At 41.6% G+C, this 22,029-nt stretch overlaps 1 protein-coding gene across 1 annotated transcript in view; it reads right to left on the reverse strand.

The window, feature by feature from the left end:
- LOC126188795 (SCY1-like protein 2) overlaps positions 1-22,029 on the reverse strand; it is a 624,676-nt gene that overhangs the window by 59,171 nt on the left and 543,476 nt on the right. The window contains exons 10-11 of the mRNA XM_049930409.1: positions 10,251-10,419; positions 4,180-4,361 (exon numbers count right to left, since the gene is read on the reverse strand). Of these exons, the coding sequence (XP_049786366.1) occupies positions 4,180-4,361; positions 10,251-10,419 (351 nt within the window). The remainder of the gene's footprint in view (positions 1-4,179; positions 4,362-10,250; positions 10,420-22,029) is intronic.

A 22,029-nucleotide genomic window follows, 5' to 3' on the forward strand; every position in this document is an offset into this window, starting at 1 on the left:
GTTAAGGGAAATTAAGGTAAAAATGAAGGTAATTGGAAGAACGAAGTCCTATAATTTAAAAGGTAATGTTCTGTGTTGTCCTGTGAGGCAAAATAAATGGATCAAAATAGTTTTACTGTCTGAACTAATACCAGTCATATTTATTACTACAAGTCACCAACTGGTATTCGTTTCTAGACACTTGAAACCCAGATGAATGCAGAGAATTTTTTGTGGCATATCATGGACAAAGAGATCAAGATGTGGGTCCAGTCTTCTAAAGTCTGTGCAGTAAGTAAACCAACACTGAGTACCTGACAGGGATTTTTACTTCCATGGAGAGGGGTGTACATATATTATGTACATAGATTATGTAGGCCCCTTTCCATAGTCATAAGCCAGAAATAGGTTCATTCTGTTTTGTATAGATGCCTTTACCCACTTTTCCTGTTTGTTACTAATGCATAATGCTACCATGCAAGGGAGCATCAATTGTTTGCAGTTCTTGTTTGACACTTTCTGGTAATTCTCTTATCACACCACAGCATTCATCTTGATGCTATTTTGTGGCTTACATTGTGGAAGGGGAATTGCGCATACCACTGCAATCTCATATTACCTTAAACCTACATTCCAGGGCATGTTAATCACAGTTTGTACTCTGCCCTCATAGCCTACCACCATCAGGTTCATTCCAGGTGGAATCAGTCACTTAATTGGTTTGCTTTTGTCTTCAATATTGCTGCCCAAGAATCTCATAAGCAAACTTCTGCCAGCCTTATGTTTGCATGCAAGTCCAAATCACTGATAGACAATATGTGATGGTTCTACCAACTGTTGCCTAAACAAATTGATGCAGTGCAAAATTGTGACATTTGGAAGTGGGCAAGTGCTAATCTGAAGCATAGTGTTTCGCTGAGATGTCCAGAGATACAAGAGGAGGTGGCGTTATGATCTCAGTCTGGGTGGCAGGGTCTGGGTGCAGAACTTTCTGGTGGTGACTAAGGAGAATTTAAACAGTAATTGGGAAGTTGCTGCCATAGATTATGTAGCTGGTACAAATTCTCTGGTCGAAAACCCACAAAGCAGAAGATTTTTGTGTGTTTATTTATCCCAAACTAAACCTGTAAGAAATAGTCTAAGAAGTAATTTATATGGATTTTGAGCCTATGTAAGGAAAACAATGAACTTATTAAAATTGTTGTGCCTATTTGAACTGCCACTGATTTATGTATAAACATGGATTTTTAACGTACATTAAATTTCATATTACTAAAGAAGTCATGATAGCTCCTTAAGCTCTAACCCAATCTCAACATGTGCTATTTTTTGTATTTTTTTTAAAGCTTACACCTTTATAATTAACTGGAGTCACAAAAATGGTATTATAAAGAAAGAACTGCTTCAGTAAGGTCATTTGAACAATATGTCTTAACTGTAGTCCCACCATTGAGTACAGAAATTAACACTGTTTGTCTGAATTGCCCTGCCCAGAAACTTGCTCCCATGGAGATGTTTTGAGGGTAGGAGGATGTGCTGTGATGGACACAGCACCATGACACTAGTACCCCATGGGCAAGTTTAGGAGGTTGTACTGTCATGGACACAGCACCACTACACTTGTGCCCTTTGGGCAAGTTTGAATTTTGCAGTGGCCACCTCGACTACCTACTGAGTGATAGGGGAAATAAGGTCAGTATGGGCCTTAGAGCAGCGATCGCAGACAGTATGACTCCTGGGCCTGAGCTGAAAACATTGGATGCGTGGTTCGGTCAGTGATTGCTTCCAGGTAGCACAGGTGACACACTTGGAAGTCTTGTCAAGTGTGGTGGAGGTTCTCTTACATGACCACATTAACAAGTTTAAAGATGCAACTGCCACATGCTAATAAAGGATAGCAAGAAGAGCTTTTGTAATCATGCGTTAAGGGTAACCCTGAGTATGTATACTGTAAAATTGCCATTTGTCTTTTTCTTATTGGAGTACTGGTGCCATTGGCAGCTTTAATGTGGCTTTTCAGTTTTGGCTGTGATACCTATCCAGTTGAATCCTATCTGTTAAATTCTGATGTTGTCCACAAAGTCTATGCCTTTTTTTAATTTGGCCATTGGAAATAACAAACTTGTTTGTGTTTTTAAAACTTGTACGGATTGGAGGCAATATCTGTGTTGATTGTTTGAATATTGTTATTAAGTCTTGTACTAAGTTGGTTGTTCTAGTAAAATTCATTACAAATAACCCATTTAAGCATCCAGCATTTCCACCCTTCTGTTACTCTGTTGCAATGTTAAAATTCAAAATTCATGACTATATATCTGTTATTATGATGTCTACAACTAAGTACAGGGTGTAACAAAAAGGAATGACCAAATTTTCAGGAAACATTCCTTATGCATAGAGGAGCTTGGATTATCCAGCAAAAGTTGTGTTTCTGATGATTAATGTGATTTTGAAGAGAAGTAGAAATAAGCTCTAACATCAAAGTGTTTGTGGACCCATGTCCATATAATATTCTTCCTTCTTCTACATGTGAGAAATGTTTCCTGAAAGTTTAGCCATGCCCTTTTGTTACACTCTGTATATCTGAAATTATATAAGTCTGTAATTATGTAGCTTATTCGCAATCGCGAATGAAGATAAAGATTCTGATTCTGATGAGTGTCATGCCATATCAATGACAACCGGTTTCAAACTATACAGGAGTTACTGTTGTCAGTGTATGTAAAAGCATCTCAGACAGTGGTCCAGTGATAATTGTGAAGAGAGCTTGCAATCGGGTCCTTCACAAAAGGCCATTGCTCACAGTGACCTTTAAAATTGCACATCTTCATTGGGCCAAACAACACAGAAACTGAATAGTAACTGAATGATGGCATGTAGTTCAACCTGATGAGAGTAGTGATTTTGTCTGTTTTCAAATAAAGCAATATTATTGCGTGTTCAACTCACAGTGTGTGGATGCCATAATTCAGGACGGAGGTGGTTACGAGATGTTTTGGGGGTGTGCTATGACTGGAGCTCACGCCTTTGGGTTACCATGGACGCAAACCAGGTTGCTATTTTAGCATACTTGGTGACCAAGTGCTGCTCTTCCTTGTACATTTTGATGATGAGTACACCGTGAACACTACTGTCCTCTAAGATGAAAACAGTCATGTTGAAAAGGCTGTATGCATACATTCCTCATTCGACAAACACTTAGGCTCCCTGTTGCACCTTGACTGGCCTGGTAAAAAGCCCAATCATTATCTGATAGAAACTGCTTGGGTCTATTTGGAACAATGGGTGAGATGATTTCTGCTCTCTCTCAAAGCTCTGCTGGATCTAATCATCAATGAGTAACTTCAGCTGGATTAGCATACTGGTGGAAACTTGTGAACTCTCTTCCTCAATGAACTGAGGCCATTATCAATGCTAGAGGCAGTGTTACAAGGTATTAGTGTTGTGTCCCCAGGTGGTGACTAATTTCTTGTGCAGTATGTTTAATATACATGATGTCTAGAAATAATTAGTGGGTATCCATATATAATTTGCATTCTGTTGATTCCTGAGTCAAAGGTCTCTTTATCAGAGAGTTTGGGCTCTCTTGACTTGCGTATATATTTAGTCTGTCTACTTGTTTTATTTTAGTTGGATTGTTCAGCAATGAATACTCTTTATGCAGACTTGATGTTTATTGTGAGCTGTGAGGTGCAAATGTTGCATCCATAAGAAGTTAGGAGATGTCTTTAGCAGCTGCATCAAGAGAGAGTGAAACAGTTACAATTTCATCTGGAAGTGCTAAACAGTAAATTATCAGACACTTACACTTTACAGCTTAACATCAACATTGTCAACATCTTTCCTAATCATTTCAAGTGAGCAATTTTTACTTGAACAGAATAGCAGTGGTTATATAGTATCTTGTTATGTCTGTTTGCAATGTAATCATAAAAACATTAGTTTGGTATGGAAATTACTGTTGTCCATGTATAATGCTTTCTGAACACAGATTATGGTACCTGTATCTCATATTAGTTTATTGAACGTCAATGAAAGTTATTTTGAATGTCGATGAAAGACAGATATTTTCTCTCACACAGTACTTGAACAATATAGGATTATGAGTACACTGAGTCGTGAGTACAAGTCTCAATGGGATGACAAACATTAGACAAGTAAAATACACAGTGTGAGCTTGTATAGTCAAAGTTGTCTCACCAGCTGAGTTCTTGCGTGCCATGTCCTCAGCACTGGAGGTCTTGCGCTGCTCGATGCGCAGGTTGGGGATGTTGAAGGGTGGCACGTGCATGTTATCTGAGCTGTACTGGTGACGCAGTGGGCGGTGGCGCTCTGGGCTCGGCAGTGTCAGGTTGTCCAACTTCAGTTTGTTGCGCTGGTTCCTGTGGAAAACACACATCCACATCACTACTCGAGTCCTCACTCTCCACTGTTGCAGCCTGTGGCTAATGACTTGTTTGTCGATATGATTGTGTGTGTATATATATATATATATATATATATATATATATATATATATATATATATATATATATATATATATGATGAGACTTACCAAACAAAAGCGCTGGCAGGTTGATAGACACACAAACAAACACAAACATGCACACAAAATTCAAGCTTTTGCAACAAACGGTTGCTTCGTCAGGAAAGAGGGAAGGAGAGGGAAAGACGAAAGGATGTGGGTTTTAAGACAGAGGGTAAGGAGTCATTCCAAGACTTACACGTGTCTGTGTACATGCGGATGGATATGTGTGTGTGTGCGAGTGTATACCCGTCCTTTTTTTCCCCTAAGATAAGTCTTTCCGCTCCCGGGATTGGAATGACTCCTTACCCTCTCTCTTAAAACCCACATCCTTTCATCTTTCCCTCTCCCTCCCTCTTTCCTGACGAAGCAACCATTTGTTGCGAAAGCTTGAATTTTGTGTGTATGTTTGTGTTTGTTTGTGTGTCTATCGACCTGCCAGCGCTTTTGTTTGGTAAGTCTCATCATCTTTGTTTTTAGATATATTTTTCCCACGTGGAATGTTTCCCTCTATTATTTATATATATATATACACACACACACACACACACACACACACACACACATTATATATACTGACGGAAAAAGAAAAGGAGTTGTGCGACATAAACTAAAGTTGGCAGCCATGTTTCTACATCTGAAAGATGTCTAGATGCTATTCAGGTTTGCTTTAAAGGCACACTATAACGGTCGTGATTATTATTTATCTTTGCAATCGGACATGGTGAGTTGATGTTAGCCAAGAATGCCTTTAAGGTGACAAAGACGCCATTATCAACACCTCACTAATTTTGAACAAGGTCATGTAATAGGGCTACCGGAAGCTGGTTGTTCCTTCTGCGATACTGCAGAAAGACTTGGCAAAAATGTTGCCATTGTACATGTCATCTGGCAGCTATATTCACGAGAATGTACAGTCGCAACGAGACCATGTTCTGGTTGACACGTGTCACTGTCGAGAAGGAAGACCATCGTGTTCGATGTGTGGCTGTGGCGCATCGTACTGCATCTGCAGCAGCGATGTGAACAGCAGTTGGCGCCACAGTGACATAATGAACTGTTACAAATCGGTTACTTCAAGGACACTTCCAAGATAGAATGTAATGTGCATTCCGCTGACCCTAAACAACTGCCATTTGTGAGTACAGTGGTATCAAGCGACAGCTTGCTGGAGGATTTCTGTTGTGTTTTCTGATGAAGGGTGGTTCTGCCTTGGTGCCAATGATGTACATGTTAGTTAGAAGGGGCCCAGTTGAAGTCTTGCAATCAACCTGTCTTCGTGTTAGACACACTGACCTACACCAGTAGTTATGGTCTAGGGTGCGATTTCATATGACAGCAGGAGAACTGTCATTATTTCACGCAAATTTTATGTCGGTCAGTTGGTTCGACCTGTTTTACTGTCATTCATGCGGCATTCCAGGATATTTTCCAGCAGGACTGCGTGGCTCCTCCCACCGGAGGTTCGAGTCCTCCCTCGGGCATGAGTGTGTGTGTGTTGTTCTTAGCATAAGTTAGTTTAAGTAGTGTGTAAGTCTAGGGACCGATGACCTCAGCAGTTTGGTCCCTTAGGAATTTACACATATTTGAACTAAAAAGATTAAGAAACAGTACTTCTACTTGCTAAATTTCATTGCTCTAGTAGACAGTATTACCGAATTACAGTAGATCTGATGTACTATTTGAGTGTCCTTTTTTGCTATTTACAAAACTAGCTAGAAGAATGATTACAGTTTTTTTGACAGTGGAATTGTGATTCTATATACACTCCTGGAAATGGAAAAAAGAACACATTGACACCGGTGTGTCAGACCCACCATACTTGCTCCGGACACTGCGAGAGGGCTGTACAAGCAATGATCACACGCACGGCACAGCGGACACACCAGGAACCGCGGTGTTGGCCGTCGAATGGCGCTAGCTGCGCAGCATTTGTGCACCGCCGCCGTCAGTGTCAGCCAGTTTGCCGTGGCATACGGAGCTCCATCGCAGTCTTTAACACTGGTAGCATGCCGCAACAGCGTGGACGTGAACCGTATGTGCAGTTGACGGACTTTGAGCGAGGGCGTATAGTGGGCATGCGGGAGGCCGGGTGGACGTACCGCCGAATTGCTCAACACGTGGGGCGTGAGGTCTCCACAGTACATCGATGTTGTCGCCAGTGGTCGGCGGAAGGTGCACGTGCCTGTCGACCTGGGACCGGACCGCAGTGATGCACGGATGCACGCCAAGACCGTAGGATCCTACGCAGTGCTGTAGGGGACCGCACCGCCACTTCCCAGCAAATTAGGGACACTGTTGCTCCTGGGGTATCGGCGAGGACCATTCGCAACCGTCTCCATGAAGCTGGGCTACGGTCCCGCACACCGTTAGGCCGTCTTCCGCTCACGCCCCAACATCGTGCAGCCCGCCTCCAGTGGTGTCGCGACAGGCGTGAATGGAGGGACGAATGGAGACATGTCGTCTTCAGCGATGAGAGTCACTTCTGCCTTGGTGCCAATGATGGTCGTATGCGTGTTTGGCGCCGTGCAGGTGAGCGCCACAATCAGGACTGCATACGACCGAGGCACACAGGGCCAACACCCGGCATCATGGTGTGGGGAGCGATCTCCTACACTGGCCGTACACCACTGGTGATCGTCGAGGGGACACTGAATAGTGCACGGTACATCCACACTGTCATCGAACCCATCGTTCTACCATTCCTAGACCGGCAAGGGAACTTGCTGTTCCAACAGGACAATGCACATCTGCATGTATCCCGTGCCACCCAACGTGCTCTAGAAGGTGTAAGTCAACTACCCTGGCCAGCAAGATCTCCGGATCTGTCCCCCATTGAGCATGTTTGGGACTGGATGAAGCGTCGTCTCACGCGGTCTGCACGTCCAGCACGAACGCTGGTCCAACTGAGGCGCCAGGTGGAAATGGCATGGCAAGCCGTTCCACAGGACTACATCCAGCATCTCTACGATCATCTCCATGGGAGAATAGCAGCCTGCATTGCTGCGAAAGGTGGATATACACTGTACTAGTGCCGACATTGTGCATGCTCTGTTGCCTGTGTCTATGTGCCTGTGGTTCTGTCAGTGTGATCATGTGATGTATCTGACTCCAGGAATGTGTCAATAAAGTTTCCCCTTCCTGGGACAATGAATTCACGGTGTTCTTATTTCAATTTCCAGGAGTGTATTTTGTAACAAAACAAGACCTACAAATTTGGAAGGGCAGTTGAGGGTATCTTGAGAAGCACCACGAGGTTAGTAACTCAGGTCTGGAAATGTCGTCCAGCGATACTGCATACTGTCGAATCCGTAGAGACAGCGCCTGTCACGAGGCCACCCATCCGGCAGCAAACATCGGTTTGGACGCTGACGTGTCGTAAGCAGACTCGACGTTAAATCCTGAGCTTTCTGGGGTAGCAGCGAGGGTCCCGAGAAAGACTCGTTCGCCTCGGGTCGCAGGTCGCGACGTGAGCCGCCAAGTACCTGACGTTAGATGACAAACTCAGCGAGCTGTTCTTTTCAAGACGTCAAAATGACTGCAATGTATTTAAGTTATTGTCGGACTTGTTGCGCACAGGCATATTTCTGCACTCTACTCAGACAGCAGGCTGTATAGATTTTATGTCTGTGAATGTATATATGAGCTTTCATCTGACAAGGGGACTTGATGGACTGGCTATGATCGATTTCCTTTACGTGTATTCGTAGAACATGAAAGTCTGTGCCCAGCCATCAGTTTACTAAATCAGTGCGACACAGTTTAAAAAGGCAAAACATTTCAAAGGTGTTTCACAGAATGTGTAACGTCGAAGACTGGACATGGAAGAGTCTCTGGTTTGAATCTTCTTAACAGCATTCTTTTCTGCTTTTATTTAAATTCTATATTTTTTTTCAAGTGCAAATTATAATACAGAAATATTGAATTATAATTTTCTACCGAAAAGAATAATTGTTTTTCAATATGGATCACATAGAACATTGAGTGACTCATATACATCAATAATACTGCAGAACGAATTTTCACTTTGCAGCGAAGTTCCGCTAAAATGAAACTTCTTCAGAGATTAAAACCAGATTATTCTGACAGGTAGTTTTGTCAATAATACTGGCGCATTTCACATGCTCGTTTCTCCATGGGGTGAAGAAAGAAACAATAATGGATATTAGCTGTAAACACAGGAGATATAGAGACAAATTCACAGGCGAATATTATTGATGTATGTAAGTCATTTCACAGGTCTACATCAAATTTCAATTTGTTTCATATGACCCATAATTTAAAATAAAATGATGTTACTATCATTAGAAAATTACGATTCTGTATTTCTTTATTACAATTTCAACCTGACAGAAATACAGAATTTAAATAAAAGTAAAATAAATTACAGGTCATTCGAACCAGAAACCTTTCCATCACTGGTCTGCGACACTACGCACCCAGCTACAGGCATCTACAAAACAGGTGTAAAATGTTTTGCAGCCCAGTATGCGCTGATATGAAATGTGAAATGCTTTGCACTTAACAGCTATCGGAAATCATTTTCAGAGGCAACTTGTTTGAGTTTTTCTTTTCTTGAAGAATTGTGCAGCACTGTTTTAGGAAACTGATGCCTGGGCACAGACTTTCAGATCCAATAATATACGTAAAGAAAATTGGACATGAGCAGTCCACAAGGTGCCCCTAAAAGCTTACATATACGTTGACAGCTTAAAATCCATACAACTGGCTTTCCGACCGGAATGTCACAATAATTCAAATACGTTGCAGTCATTATCACATTTCGAAGAGAACGATTGGCTGAATGCGTCTCGGGAAATACAGATCTTTCACCGTGTGGTTTCCATCTTTTTGCCAGGGTGAAAGTACATCAGGGGAGAAGAGGCTCTGCATCGAAGAGAACTTTCACACAGCACTTCTCGAATGACTCCGCACCAATGGTAGGATTTCTATCGTCGAGGGACTAAGTAATTGATAGAAGCAGAATGTTGTGACCGTTCTTTGCAGAGACTTTGTGACTATGTTGAAAAATAATGTCGTGTGTCGGCATCACTTTGAAGTGTAGCGCAGTATTCTATAAAAGCTACTTGGCCTGCCATAGCAATGGGTAATTTACTATATTATAAGTCACTTCCAAGTCAAAAAGTGTTATTATTACTAGCGAAATACTGTTATTTGTATGAACATGAATCTCAGCCTTTTCGTTCTCCCTCTCTTTCTTTAAACATTTACTTATAGCATGTTAACAAATCCGACTGAGAAACTTAATGATTTCAGTTTTCTCCATGTATTTTAATCTCGTCAGTTCACTAAATCACAAATTGTGTATTGAAATTTTATAATAAACCTTAAATGTTCCGTTATATGCTTTCTTCTAAAATGCTATTTTGGTGGGTTAATTATAATACACTTTTGTCTGGTGGGGTCCATACCACAGGTTCAACCTACGGTTAGAAAGATTGCAAATACTGCCCTGTTCTGGGCACGAGCTCCTTATCTTGAGTCTGTTCCTCATGATATCTTCTATAATCCCTTAAAACTTGTCAGTATCGACCGGAGTGAGGTAAGACACTCCGCCAACTTCGGTGATCTCACGAGAACCACTGCGGCAAGGCCGTTGCCCAGTGAGGTAAGACAGCCAGTGCAAAACGTTGACTTTCCTGAACGGATCTCGGTGTGAACCTGTAGTGGTGGCGAGGGAGGAGGGGGGGGGGGAGAGGGTCGCGTGAAGGCTATCTGTACGCACCTGTCGATGTGGTCGAGCATCTCCTGCAGTACCTCGAGGAGGTTGGTGAACTGGTCGAGGTTGAGGCTGGGGTTGACCGTCTGCGGCAGCAACGACGGCATCACGCGGGTCGCCATCAGGTTCACCGACAGGCCGTACTTCTTGTCGCTCAGCATTAGCCGGTAGATGTCTGCAACACAAGCACCCCTCCTCACCGCGTGCTCCTCTGTTTCACACTACTTGCTGCATTCTCATACACAAATGTTAGTAAGAGCTGCAACACAGAGAAAGGATGAATCCTAACTCAGATATCTAGATGACTGTACATCTACACGTACACTCCGTAAAATACCTAAGTGTGCATCACTCCCCCTCCCCCCGCCCCCCTCTTTTCCTGTTCCCATCACAAATGGTGCGTAGGGCCACGATCGTTGCTAGACCTCCATGTAAGCTCGAATGTCTCTAATATTACCTTCAAGATTTTTTTCGAGATACACCTAGGAGAAGGTAATACAGTGGTCGACTCTTCTAGGAGCGTACACCCTCCATTCTAATTAAACAAACCTGTGACGAAACAAGCGTCTGTTTTTCGGATATACTCGATTTCCTCTATCAGTTACATATGGGAAGGATCGAAACAAGGTCCCTGGCCTTAACGGTATTCCATTAGAACGACAGATATCTTTGAGAGAGTCAGCCACGACAAAACTATTTCATCTGGTGTACATTATGAGGCATCAGAAACACCACCAAATTTCAAGAAGGTAATACGCTGTAAGAAAGAAAAGTAAAAAAAAAAAAAAAAAAAAAAAAAAAAAAAAAAAAAAAAACGACGCACCTCAAAGGAGTTATCCGAATGGGATGGAAATCAGTAGACTGATATGCATGTACAGACAAACAAATGATCATAATTTCAGAAAAAATGGGATGATTTATTCAAGAGAAAAAGCGTCACAAGTTGAGCAAGTCAATAACACGTTGGTCCACCTCTGGCCCTCATGTAAGCAATTACTCGGCTTGGTATTGATTGACAGAGTTGTTGGATGTCCTCCCAAGGGATATCGTGCCAGATTCTGTGCGACTAGCGCATTAGATCGCCGAAGTCCCTAGCTGGTTGGAGGTCCCTGCCCATAATGCTCCAAACGTTCGCAATTGAGACATCTGGCGATCTCGTTGGCCAGGGGAGAGTATGGGAATCTCGAAGACAAGCAGTCTCTCACCGTGTGCAGGTGGGCATTATTCTGCTGAAATGTAAGTTCAGGATGGCTTTCCATGAAGGGCAACCAAAGGGGAGTAGAATATCATCGATGTACCGCCGAGCTGTAACGGTGCCACGGATGACAACCTAAGAGCTCCTGCTATGAACAAATGGCACCACAGAAGGTTGTCGGGCCGTATGGCAAGCGACAGTCAGTTTGGTATCTCACAGTTGTCTGGGCATCTCCAGACACGTCTTCGGCCTGGAATCTCATTGACTGCAGTAGAATTATCTTCAGTGATGAGTCCCGCTTCGAACGGAGCAATGATGCTCGACGAAAGCGTGTCTGAAGACGTCCTTGACAGCTGTGGGATACCAACATGATTGTTTGTTGAACCGCAAGATTCACTTTTTTTACGTTCACCTTGATTATATACCTGAAATTTTGATTAATGTCACTGAGGAACAAAGTGAATACTTTCACGAAGACATCATGACGATATCAGGGCCACTTGAGTAGCAGTATTGTTGGATACTACTGCTGATCACTTCACCGAGCAGCAGAACAATCAATTCACTGGAGGAAAGCGGTAATAGATGCTTTACGGGAAGAGAGAAATGAAATAGTCATCAGTTATCACATGATACTTATTAATCAAGAGGTTCATGCTGAAAAAATTAAATTAGTGTTACAAAATTTCCGTTTTATAACGAAGTCATATTGTGACAAAACTACGTGACAGAAAAATCAAACTGAGGTGAGACATTGATTCGGTGCCCTAAACGCCATAGAATTAATCTGTCACATAAAAAATAGTGATAATAATATTTTTTCGTTGCCCTGTGTAATTACACATTTTAACTGACAGGCGAACCGGTTCTTGATTGCCGGCCGGTGTGGCAGAGCGGTTCTAGGCGCTACAGTCTGGAACCGGGGCACCGCTACGGTCGCAGGTTCGAATCCTGCCTCGGGCATGGATGTGTGTGATGTCCTTAGGTTAGTTAGGTTTAAGTAGTTGTAAGTTCTAGGGGACTGATGACCTCAGAAGTTAAGTCCCATAGTGCTCAGAGCCATTTTGAACCAGTTCTTGATTTCAAGTGTAATTTTTCTGGATGTAGCGTGTGACTAATTACGTTGATACAGTTATACTTCGTACTTTGAGCTGCTACTTCCGAAACAATTCTTGGTGTCATATCTTTAAATGATGATCGGTAATGTGGCGAACCTCCTTCATCTACCCCAGTGATTCCCAAAGTGGTCTATATCGACCTCCATGATCGATTCCACCTTCGACGGGTCCATTTCAGCGGAAGAAAAAGGGGTGCATTAGATGCACTGAGGACAAAAATTAAGCTATTTAGGAAAATATGATGATAAGACATAGCAATCACAGTCAACCCTCAAAGCTCTGCTACCACTTGCCATTCTCCGCGAAGCAGAAAGAGTATTTTACGCTGCTTGTGATGGGCCAGGAACCGCTTCGTCACACATCAAGAGATGTGTTAATTTTGAACACGACACAAAGGGCATAACAAGGGCGGTCCACGAGAGTGGATCCCATTTAGGCGGCCGGCCGAAGTGGCCGAGCGGTTCTAGGCGCTACAGTCTGGAACCACGCGACCGTTACGATCGCAGGTTCGAATCCTGCCTCGGGCATGGATGTGTGTGATGTCCTTAGGTTAGTTAGGTTTAAGTAGTTGTAAGTTCTAGGGGACTGATGACCTCGGAAGTTAAGTCCCATAGTGCTCAGAGCCATTTGAACCATTTGAACCCATTTAGGCAGGTTGCAATCAAAATTCCAGATTCTTCTCACAGAGTTGAAGCTCGCCCATAAGTGTGTCACTGTTTGTCTCATCTGCTGAGAGAGGGGTGGAGCAAATTTTCATTTTCGTTCTCCTGCAGACAACATAATGCGACATTATTAACAATTTTGCTAGCTTCACTTCATAAGTACTGTCCATAGTCCTTCTTCGAGAGGTAGAAAGCGTATCTGGCACAGCCGATGTTGGGCCAGTAACCGCTTCATCACACATCAAGAGATGTATTAAACTGGAACACGGCAAAAACGGCACAACAATGGCGACATACGAGCAATTAATTTTCGCAGCCATTGAAGAGGTTTTAAAAACTGCTGTACACAAACCTGCTTATGATATACCGGTACCCAAAAGAATACCTTTGAGCAGCAACACATTTCACAGGCGTACTGATGAAATGAGTTCTGATGCTGAAAGCATATTGTGTAATTATGCATTTCTCCATACAGCTGAGCGAGTCAGCTTGCCTGATGATGATGCATTTTTACTGGCAATGTTCGTTTTGTTATGGACCAAGAAATCGATGAATAACTGCTCTTCGCGAAAAGTATGACACCAGACACCAAAGATGAATCAATATTTAATGTTTTGAAAGATTATTTGATGGAAAAAGCGATCCCTCAATGCAACATAATATTAGCCATAGAAAATGGAGCACCAGCCGCTGTCGTGGGTTTATAAACAATATAAAACTAAACGCGCAGGTGATGACTGCAATATATTGCGTCGTCTCTCAGCAACATTTATCTGCTAAAAATATAGGTGGTAGACTGCATCAATCTTTTGAATTTTTCGTTAATGTTATAAACAAAATTCAAAGCAAAGCGTTGAATTCTAGGTTATTTACGCGGTTATGTGAAGAAAATGATGAGAACTTCGATTCATTGCTCCTCACTGAAGTGCACTATCTATCAGAAGGCTTATGATTGACAAAGTTTTTCTCACTTTTTGAGACTGTGTTAGAATTTTTGGATGCATCAGATCCAATTTTTAAAGAAAATTTAATCACGTGGAAACGTGCCATTGTTTATTAAACATATCTGTTCATTAAATTTAATGAGGTTAATGTGGTGTCACCGCCAGACAACACACTTGCTAGGTGGTAGCCTTTAAATCGGCCGCGGTCCGGTGGTATACGTCGGACCCGCGTTTCGCCACTATCAGTGATTGCAGACCGAGCGCCGCCACACGGCAGGTCTAGAGAGACTTCCTAGCACTCGCCCCAGTTGTACAACCAACTTTGCTAGCGATGGTTCACTGATAAAATACGCTCTCATTTGCCGAGACGATAGTATAGCATAGCCTTCAGCTACGTCATTTGCTACGACCTACCAAGGCGCCATCTTCAGTTACTATTGATATTGTGAATCATGTACCGTCAAGAGCGACGTTCATCATTAATGGATTAAAGTTAAGTATTCCACCAGGTACGTCCGTTTTTTTTTTAAAGTCTAATTTCCTTGTCCTGTTCCAGACCTCACGCCAGCCTGCGTGAGCTAAAACGCGTGTCTTTCGGCCTCCTCTAGTAACACGGTGTTGGCTCTCCTGCCAACCACAACAGTTAACATGCAATTACATGGTGACACACAAAATTTAGTAAAAAAAAGTCCATCATTTCAGATTTTCTTGCCAGAATGAAACTAATGAAGCAAAATATTGACAAACTGCCAGGATGATGATGTTTTAAGCTACGTTCAACATTTAAATGTTCTTCTCACACACTTCGAAACGAAGTTTGAAGATGTTTTGGCTGTGGAAATACAGTGTATTATCAGTCCATAAAGTGATATTGAAGAAAAGGATGTCGTATTGCATGAAGAACTAATCGGAATAAGTACTAACGAAGAACTCGAGGTATTGTTTGGAAAGTGGTATCAGCAATTCTGGCTTCAGAGACACACACCTGTTACTTATTGCATAGGCCTATTGGGCTGTTATAGACTACCGTAAGAAAGTTTTGATAACTTTTCAACCTTCATACCTCGTGGAAACGTTTGGGGACATCAGATACACACCACTGTGTAATTTTGTGAGTTTTGGGACTCTAACCCAAACACGTCCAGTTGATGGATTGACCGTACTTACGAAAACATTTGCAAATGACGTGACAGCCAACACTGGCGACAATCGAAAGTAAATAAAGCTATGTTTTCATCCATTCAATGACAGCCAGTGTCGTAAAAGAACATTTTTCGGACAGTTTATCACGGTGTTGACATTAGTAGTGTATTTTCTACCGCACTAATGTTTTCTAAAACAGATATGTTAAAAAGTAGTTCTAAATTTGTCCGGGATAACTACATGCCCCAGGGAGCAATATTTACACTGTTTCTTCTTTCCCATTTAGTTTCAGAACTGTTTATTGTCTAGCTGCTAGCAAGTAAATAGCTGTTTAATTGGGCAGCAGCTGTTTCCTCGGCATGCAGTTCCATCTGTGCATCACATTCGCGTTAGTTGTTCGAGCACGTCGCAGTCCGCGTTGTGTAACTAACATCCCATAGAACGGAGATCGAAAAATAGTCTTAACGTGGTAACCAACAGCTGCCAATAAGCCGATAACTCAACAGCCGTTTGGGAAAATGTACACAAGAGCCAGCCGCTAATTACGATTTACCGATCACAAATGGAGACTCACCCCTGCGGCAGGCACCAACATGGAACACGACTGTCTATTTTAATTTATTAAAAGAATGCTGAAAGAACGCAATTCGCTTCCAAAAAAAGAAAAGAAATAAATAAATTAGGCTTTAAATGTCTATCAGAAGTTTCCAACGATGAAATATCCTTCATCAAATTTCTCAGATTTTGTTCTTCGTGTCGAAATCAACTGTTCCAGAACTTGAATATAAAATTTAGCTGCCGCCCAAATTTGAAGATCTTTTTACTGGTGACCACCTTCTTTTCACAGAATCTTGAAATTGAAACCGAGCGAGGATTCGCAGCAGCTAACGCACAATATCGCAATTCCATCATCGCAATTGAAGTTTCCCGAAGTTTCTCTATGTCGATTAAAATTCGAGGTTGACCAGTCCTTGCCCAAATCAAGACTGTGTGTTGACCTTAGTGATCGCGTTGTTGGCGCGACGTTTTGACTTGGGAAAGCGAAGTTAGACTTGATCAAACACAATTTGCGAGCTGATTCAATCATATATAATTGATAACGTTCATACGATAACGGAACAGCTCGGTGTTAGCAGTGTACGGAACTGTGCAAATTCCGACTGCCCCAGAATCTTCATTTATTTATGAATTGTCTGCTATACGACAGTAAGACGGCGTTTGCAAAATCTTTGATATCCGATAGTTTTAAACCCACCAAAAGAGTTATCCCCCTCAGTCAGAATGAAACAACTCGGCGATCGTGGGATCCTGAAGGCAAGCTACCTAAGGCACCCCTGAACGGTATTCTCTCATTTCTGTATTGCACTACTTTCTGAAAGGATAAGTCTATAACGCTACTGGGAACAGAACCCACTCACTGTATGATTCGTTTAGCAGTCAGTTATGGTGACGATTACATCGAAAAAAGACATGTCAGAAATGAAGTTGATGCACATGAATATCGAAAAATATTTTAAAATACAATATGACTATATTTTTAAAAGTTTAAATGTTTCATAGGATTATGCTGTTATTTATTCCAATAATGTAATTTTATAAATAATAATCAATATTTTATTAATTTTAAAACATCTCTTTATAACCATCAATATGCTTTACTTGCTTCTCAGTATCCTAGTTCCAGTCTCTAGGAAGGCACCATCCCTTTCATCTATCGAATGGACTGGTTCAAAGTTCATCAAGACACAAAAAATAAGTTCTATGCATAGGTTGCTTCAGATCGAGAATAAGGCATGGACTGTAGAAAACGTGATGAAATATTTTCCTATAGTGGTAGTTAATGACATTTCCCATGTGCGGCGAGCGTTTCCGTGGGGAATAAATACTGCAGCTCTAGGAAAGCGGTGCCCATTTTCGTGCGTTGCACTGGGTAGTTTTCGCATGAAACCACAATAGCGAACTGCTGTGACATATGTTACATACAGAACTTTTCAATTCATGATGACGCGTTGGCAATCACAGGCAAATTTAATTATCAGCTCTGGCTAAAAGTCGCAACACAAGTTTCACCAGTACCGAATACTTGATCTCGAAGTCGAATCTTAGTTTCAGTATGGGTGCAGGCAAACTCTTACAAACTATGTGCATGGCTTGATGTATCTTGGAAGCGGCGGGAGGGAGGGGGGGAGGGGGGGAGGGGGGAGACGGTGTTACGTAGTCTAGAAAAAAGTTATTTTAATAGCGGACAACCTGATTTCGTCTGTATTAAAATTAAGCCTAGTATTGTAGCTCTTTACCATAGCCCTACAGAGGATAGCGCCAATTCATTTCAGGGACAGGAAGTTTACCTCGGAATCAAGCCGTCAGATCAGTACGTTATGTTAATTCACGTATCTTGTATGATCAGATTTTTCACAAGTAAGGGTTCTTAGACTGACATCTAAAAATAACCAATCGTTCTTGAGGTTTGGGGTTGATAACAATAATTTGCTGAAAAGTACTAAAAGCACCCATTAATAGGAGCATGTAGGGGAACGATGTTTGTCACATTAATATGACCACCTGTCAAAAGCCTGAATAACCAGCTTTTGCAGCGCAGGCCGCTGCGAGACATACGGGAAGAGAGTCACTGACGTTCTGGAAGATACCAGAAGGGATTTGGAGCCATGACTAAACCAGTGCTGTGCCCAGCTGCGCCATGTTTCTCGGTTGAGAACCCATGGCGCATACAGTGCCATTGAGGTGGGCACGTAGACTCTCGATTGGGTTTAAATCCGAGAGCTCTGGTGGCCAAGTAAGTACGTTAATCTCATCCAGATGCTCTTCAGACCGCGTACGTAGACTGCGAGCCGTGTGACAGGTAGCATTGTCCTGCTGGTAGATGCCATCGTACCGACGAAAAACAAACTGTGTGTACTGGTGGACATGGTTCCCAAGGATAGATGAATACTTATGTTGATCCATTGTGTCTCCCAGAATGACGAGATCACCCAGGGAATGCAACGAAAACATTCCCCACAAGATACTCCTGCGTCCTCCGTCCTGGATCATTCAGAAGATTGTTGCAGGATATTTGCTTTCACATGTATCACGCCGTACACGCCAACGGCCACCTGTGCGATGGAGCAAATAACGTGATTCCTGTCAAATCGGCCATCCAGTTGCGGTACTGGCGTGAAAATTCCAGCCTTCGTCGTCGTCAGCATGAGACGCCTGCTGCGGAGGCAAAGTTCGCTGGTCGTTGAGGAGACACTATTGGTAGCCCCTTGGCTGACCCGAGTGGTCAGTTGCTCAACAGTTGCAGATCTATTAACGCGTCGCATCCACACCCCTGTCATCTAAGGCGCGTGGTGCGCCGCAGTTGCCTCGGCGCCAGTTTTCGACAGCGCCATTTTGCCATACATGGTATGCTTCAACCACTGCGACATGCGAATAGCTTACAGCCTTAGCCGTTTCGGAAATGCTTCCATCCTTGGGCCGAAAGCAGATGACCACGCTCTTTTGTACGTCTGATAAATCGTTCCCTTTCCGTATTACGAAAAGGACTGCACTGTTTTTCCGCGTCCCTCGACACGGTTTATATACCCTCCACTGCTAGTGCTGCCGTCTGTAAGTGGTTAATACAAGCTAATGCCGAAGATAGGCGATGGTCACTTTAATGTGAGTGGACTGTGTATTTACGAACTGTTTAACAAAGACTGCAGGCATCTTCTATTTGCGTTTTCAATAGGCTTTTGCTTGAGTTGATGGCTGTTCATGACCAACAGGGGTTTCCAATACGGGCTTCAAACATTTCCTCTTGAAAGATTGGTACTATTTTCTGCAAGAATAATATGTGTCAAGCTTAGTGTCTTATGCGAATGTAATTCACTGTAATCAGTGGAAAAGTAGCCAATAATATTAATATTCTAGTCATGGGTGAGTACTTTAGGTCAGTTTGACTGCTGAAGGATCTTCCCTCATTAAAATTTGATTGGACTTATGGAAGTAAGTAGAAATAAACTGGAAGGTTATTAAAAGTTCTACGCGTTCTATGTACATCAAAACACACAGTTTGAGTCTGCATAATTTTGACGCTGAAGGATGGGAACCCTCCCTTAATTTTAAGTACGAGAGCGATACTGTTGTTCTACATCCATGTACGTACACCAAAAGACAGGGTACTCAGCGTGGTAGCGCGTGTGACTTCAGGCTACAATCACGTGTGGAGCGCGGAAGGAATGGCTCCTTAAAAGCTACTGTATTAATTACTCGGATTCTTTCTTCACGGTATGATACACAGAGGGACGAAGAATATCTCTAGATGCTTCACATAGGCTCCTGAAATTTGGTATGTAAGCTTTTGTGGGAGCATTACGCAATCTACCAGTTTAGGTACTAAACAGTCCTCCAAAGTAGTACGTCCAGTCAACGACTTAACAATTGCAAATTTCAGGGAAAGCTTACAGCAGTTAGACTGGGATGAGCTGTACCGTGAACCTGATGCCAGTTTAAAATATAATTTATTTCATGACACTTTTGTAAATGCATTTACCCTGATAGACTGAAATATGCTATTGTTATACCTTTGCATAAAAAGGGGGATAGATCTGATGTCAACAATTACTGTCCAATCTCCCTTCTAACAGCTTTATCCAAAATTTTTGAGAAAGTAATGTACTCAAGAGTAGCTTCACATATCCGTAAAAATGAAGTACTAACAAAATGTCAGTTTGGTTTCCAGAAAGGTTTTTCAACAGGAAATGCCATATATGCTTTCACCAATCAAATTTTGAATTATTTGAATAACCGAACACCACCCATTGGGATATTTTGTGATCTTTCAAAGGCTTTTGATTGTGTAAATCATGAAATTCTGCTAGACAAGCTCAAGTATTGTGGCATGAGTGGGACAGTGCACAAATGGTTTAATTCGTACCTAACTGGAAGAGCGCAGAAAGTTGAAATAAGCAGTTCTTATAATATGCAAAGATCAGCACATCCTCAAACTGGGGAACTATCAAGAATGGGGTTCCACAAGGGTCAGTCTTGGGGCCTTTGTTGTTCTTAATATATATTAATAACTTGCCATTCTATATTCATGAAGAGGCAAAGTTAGTTCTCTTTGCTGATGATACAAGTATAGTAATCACACCTGGCAAACAAGAATTAACTGATGAAATTCTCAATAATGTCTTTCAGAAAATTACTAAGTGGTTCCTTGTAAATGGATTCTCACTGAATTTTGATAAGACACAGTACATACAGTTCCGTACAGTAAATGGCATGACGCCATTAATAAACATAGACCTTAATCAGAAGCATATAGCTAAGGTAGAATATTCCAAATTTTTAGGTGTGTCCATTGATGAGAGATTAAATTGGAAGAAACACATTGATGATCTGGTGAAACGTTTGAGTTCAGCTACTTATGCAATAAGGGTCATTGCAAATTTTGGTGATAAACATCTTAGTAAATTAGCTTACTACGCCTGTTTTCACTCATTGCTTGCATATGACATCATATTTTGGGGTAATTCATCACTGAGGAATAAAGTATTTATTGCACAAAAGTGTGTAATCAGAATAATAGCTGGAGTCCACCCAAGATCATCCTGCAGACATTTATTTAAGGATCTAGGGATATTCACAGTAGCTTCTCAGTATATATACTTTCTTATGAAATTTGTTATTAACAACCAAACTCAATTCTAAATTAATAGCAGTGTGCATAACTACAATACTAGGAGAAAGGATGATCTTCACTACTCAAGATTAAATCTAACTTTGGTACAGAAAGGGGTGAATTATACTGGCACTAAAGTCTTTGGCCACTTACCAAATAGTATCAAAAGCCTGACAGATAACCAACAAGTATTTAAGAAGAAATTAAAAGAATTTCTGAATGACAACTCTTTCTACTCCTTAGAGGAATTTTTAGATATAAATTAAGAAAAAAGAAAAACCAAAGAAAAAAATTATAAAAAAATAAAAAAATTGTTATATTAACTTAATTATGTTGTTAAATTAACTTAATTATGTCATGTATTGGAAAATTTGACTCGTTCCACATCATTACGAAATATCGTATTCATGATCCATGGAACTAGTATTAATCTTATCTAATCTGACATTCTGTGAGTCAAAAAACATGTGACCATTCTTTGTATGTGTCTGAAATCCCCACTTCACTTGGTCCTGTCTGGTATGGGTCCCGCACACTGTGGCAGTATTCTAAGACGTCACGCACAATTCATTTGAAAGCAGTTTCCTTTGTAGTCTGGCCACGTCCTCCCAATATCTTGTCAACGGACCGATGCCCGCCAACTGCTTTCCGTATAACTGAGCCTAAGTGATTGTTCCATACTGTCTTATCCAGGTATGTGTGTCGCCGACAGATTCTAATTGTGAATTATAAATAATGTATTCATGTGATACTACGTTTTTTTCATTTTTTCAAGTCCAGAATTTTAAACTTCAGTACATATAATGTAAAGTGCCAAGTTTTGTACGGTTAGAAACTTTATCAAGATCTTGTTGAATGTTTCTGCAGCCGTTTCTCAGACAGTAGTACAGGGTGATTCAAAAAGAATACCACAACTTTAAAAATGTGTATTTAATGAAAGAAACATAATATAACCTTCTGTTATACATCATTACAAAGAGTATTTAAAAAGTTTTTTTTCACTCAAAAACAAGTTCAGAGATGTTCAATATGGCCCCCTCCAGGCACTCGAGCAATAT

This window comes from Schistocerca cancellata, chromosome 5 (assembly GCF_023864275.1).
Source record: "Schistocerca cancellata isolate TAMUIC-IGC-003103 chromosome 5, iqSchCanc2.1, whole genome shotgun sequence".
In the NCBI taxonomy this organism is placed as follows: domain Eukaryota; kingdom Metazoa; phylum Arthropoda; class Insecta; order Orthoptera; family Acrididae; genus Schistocerca; species Schistocerca cancellata.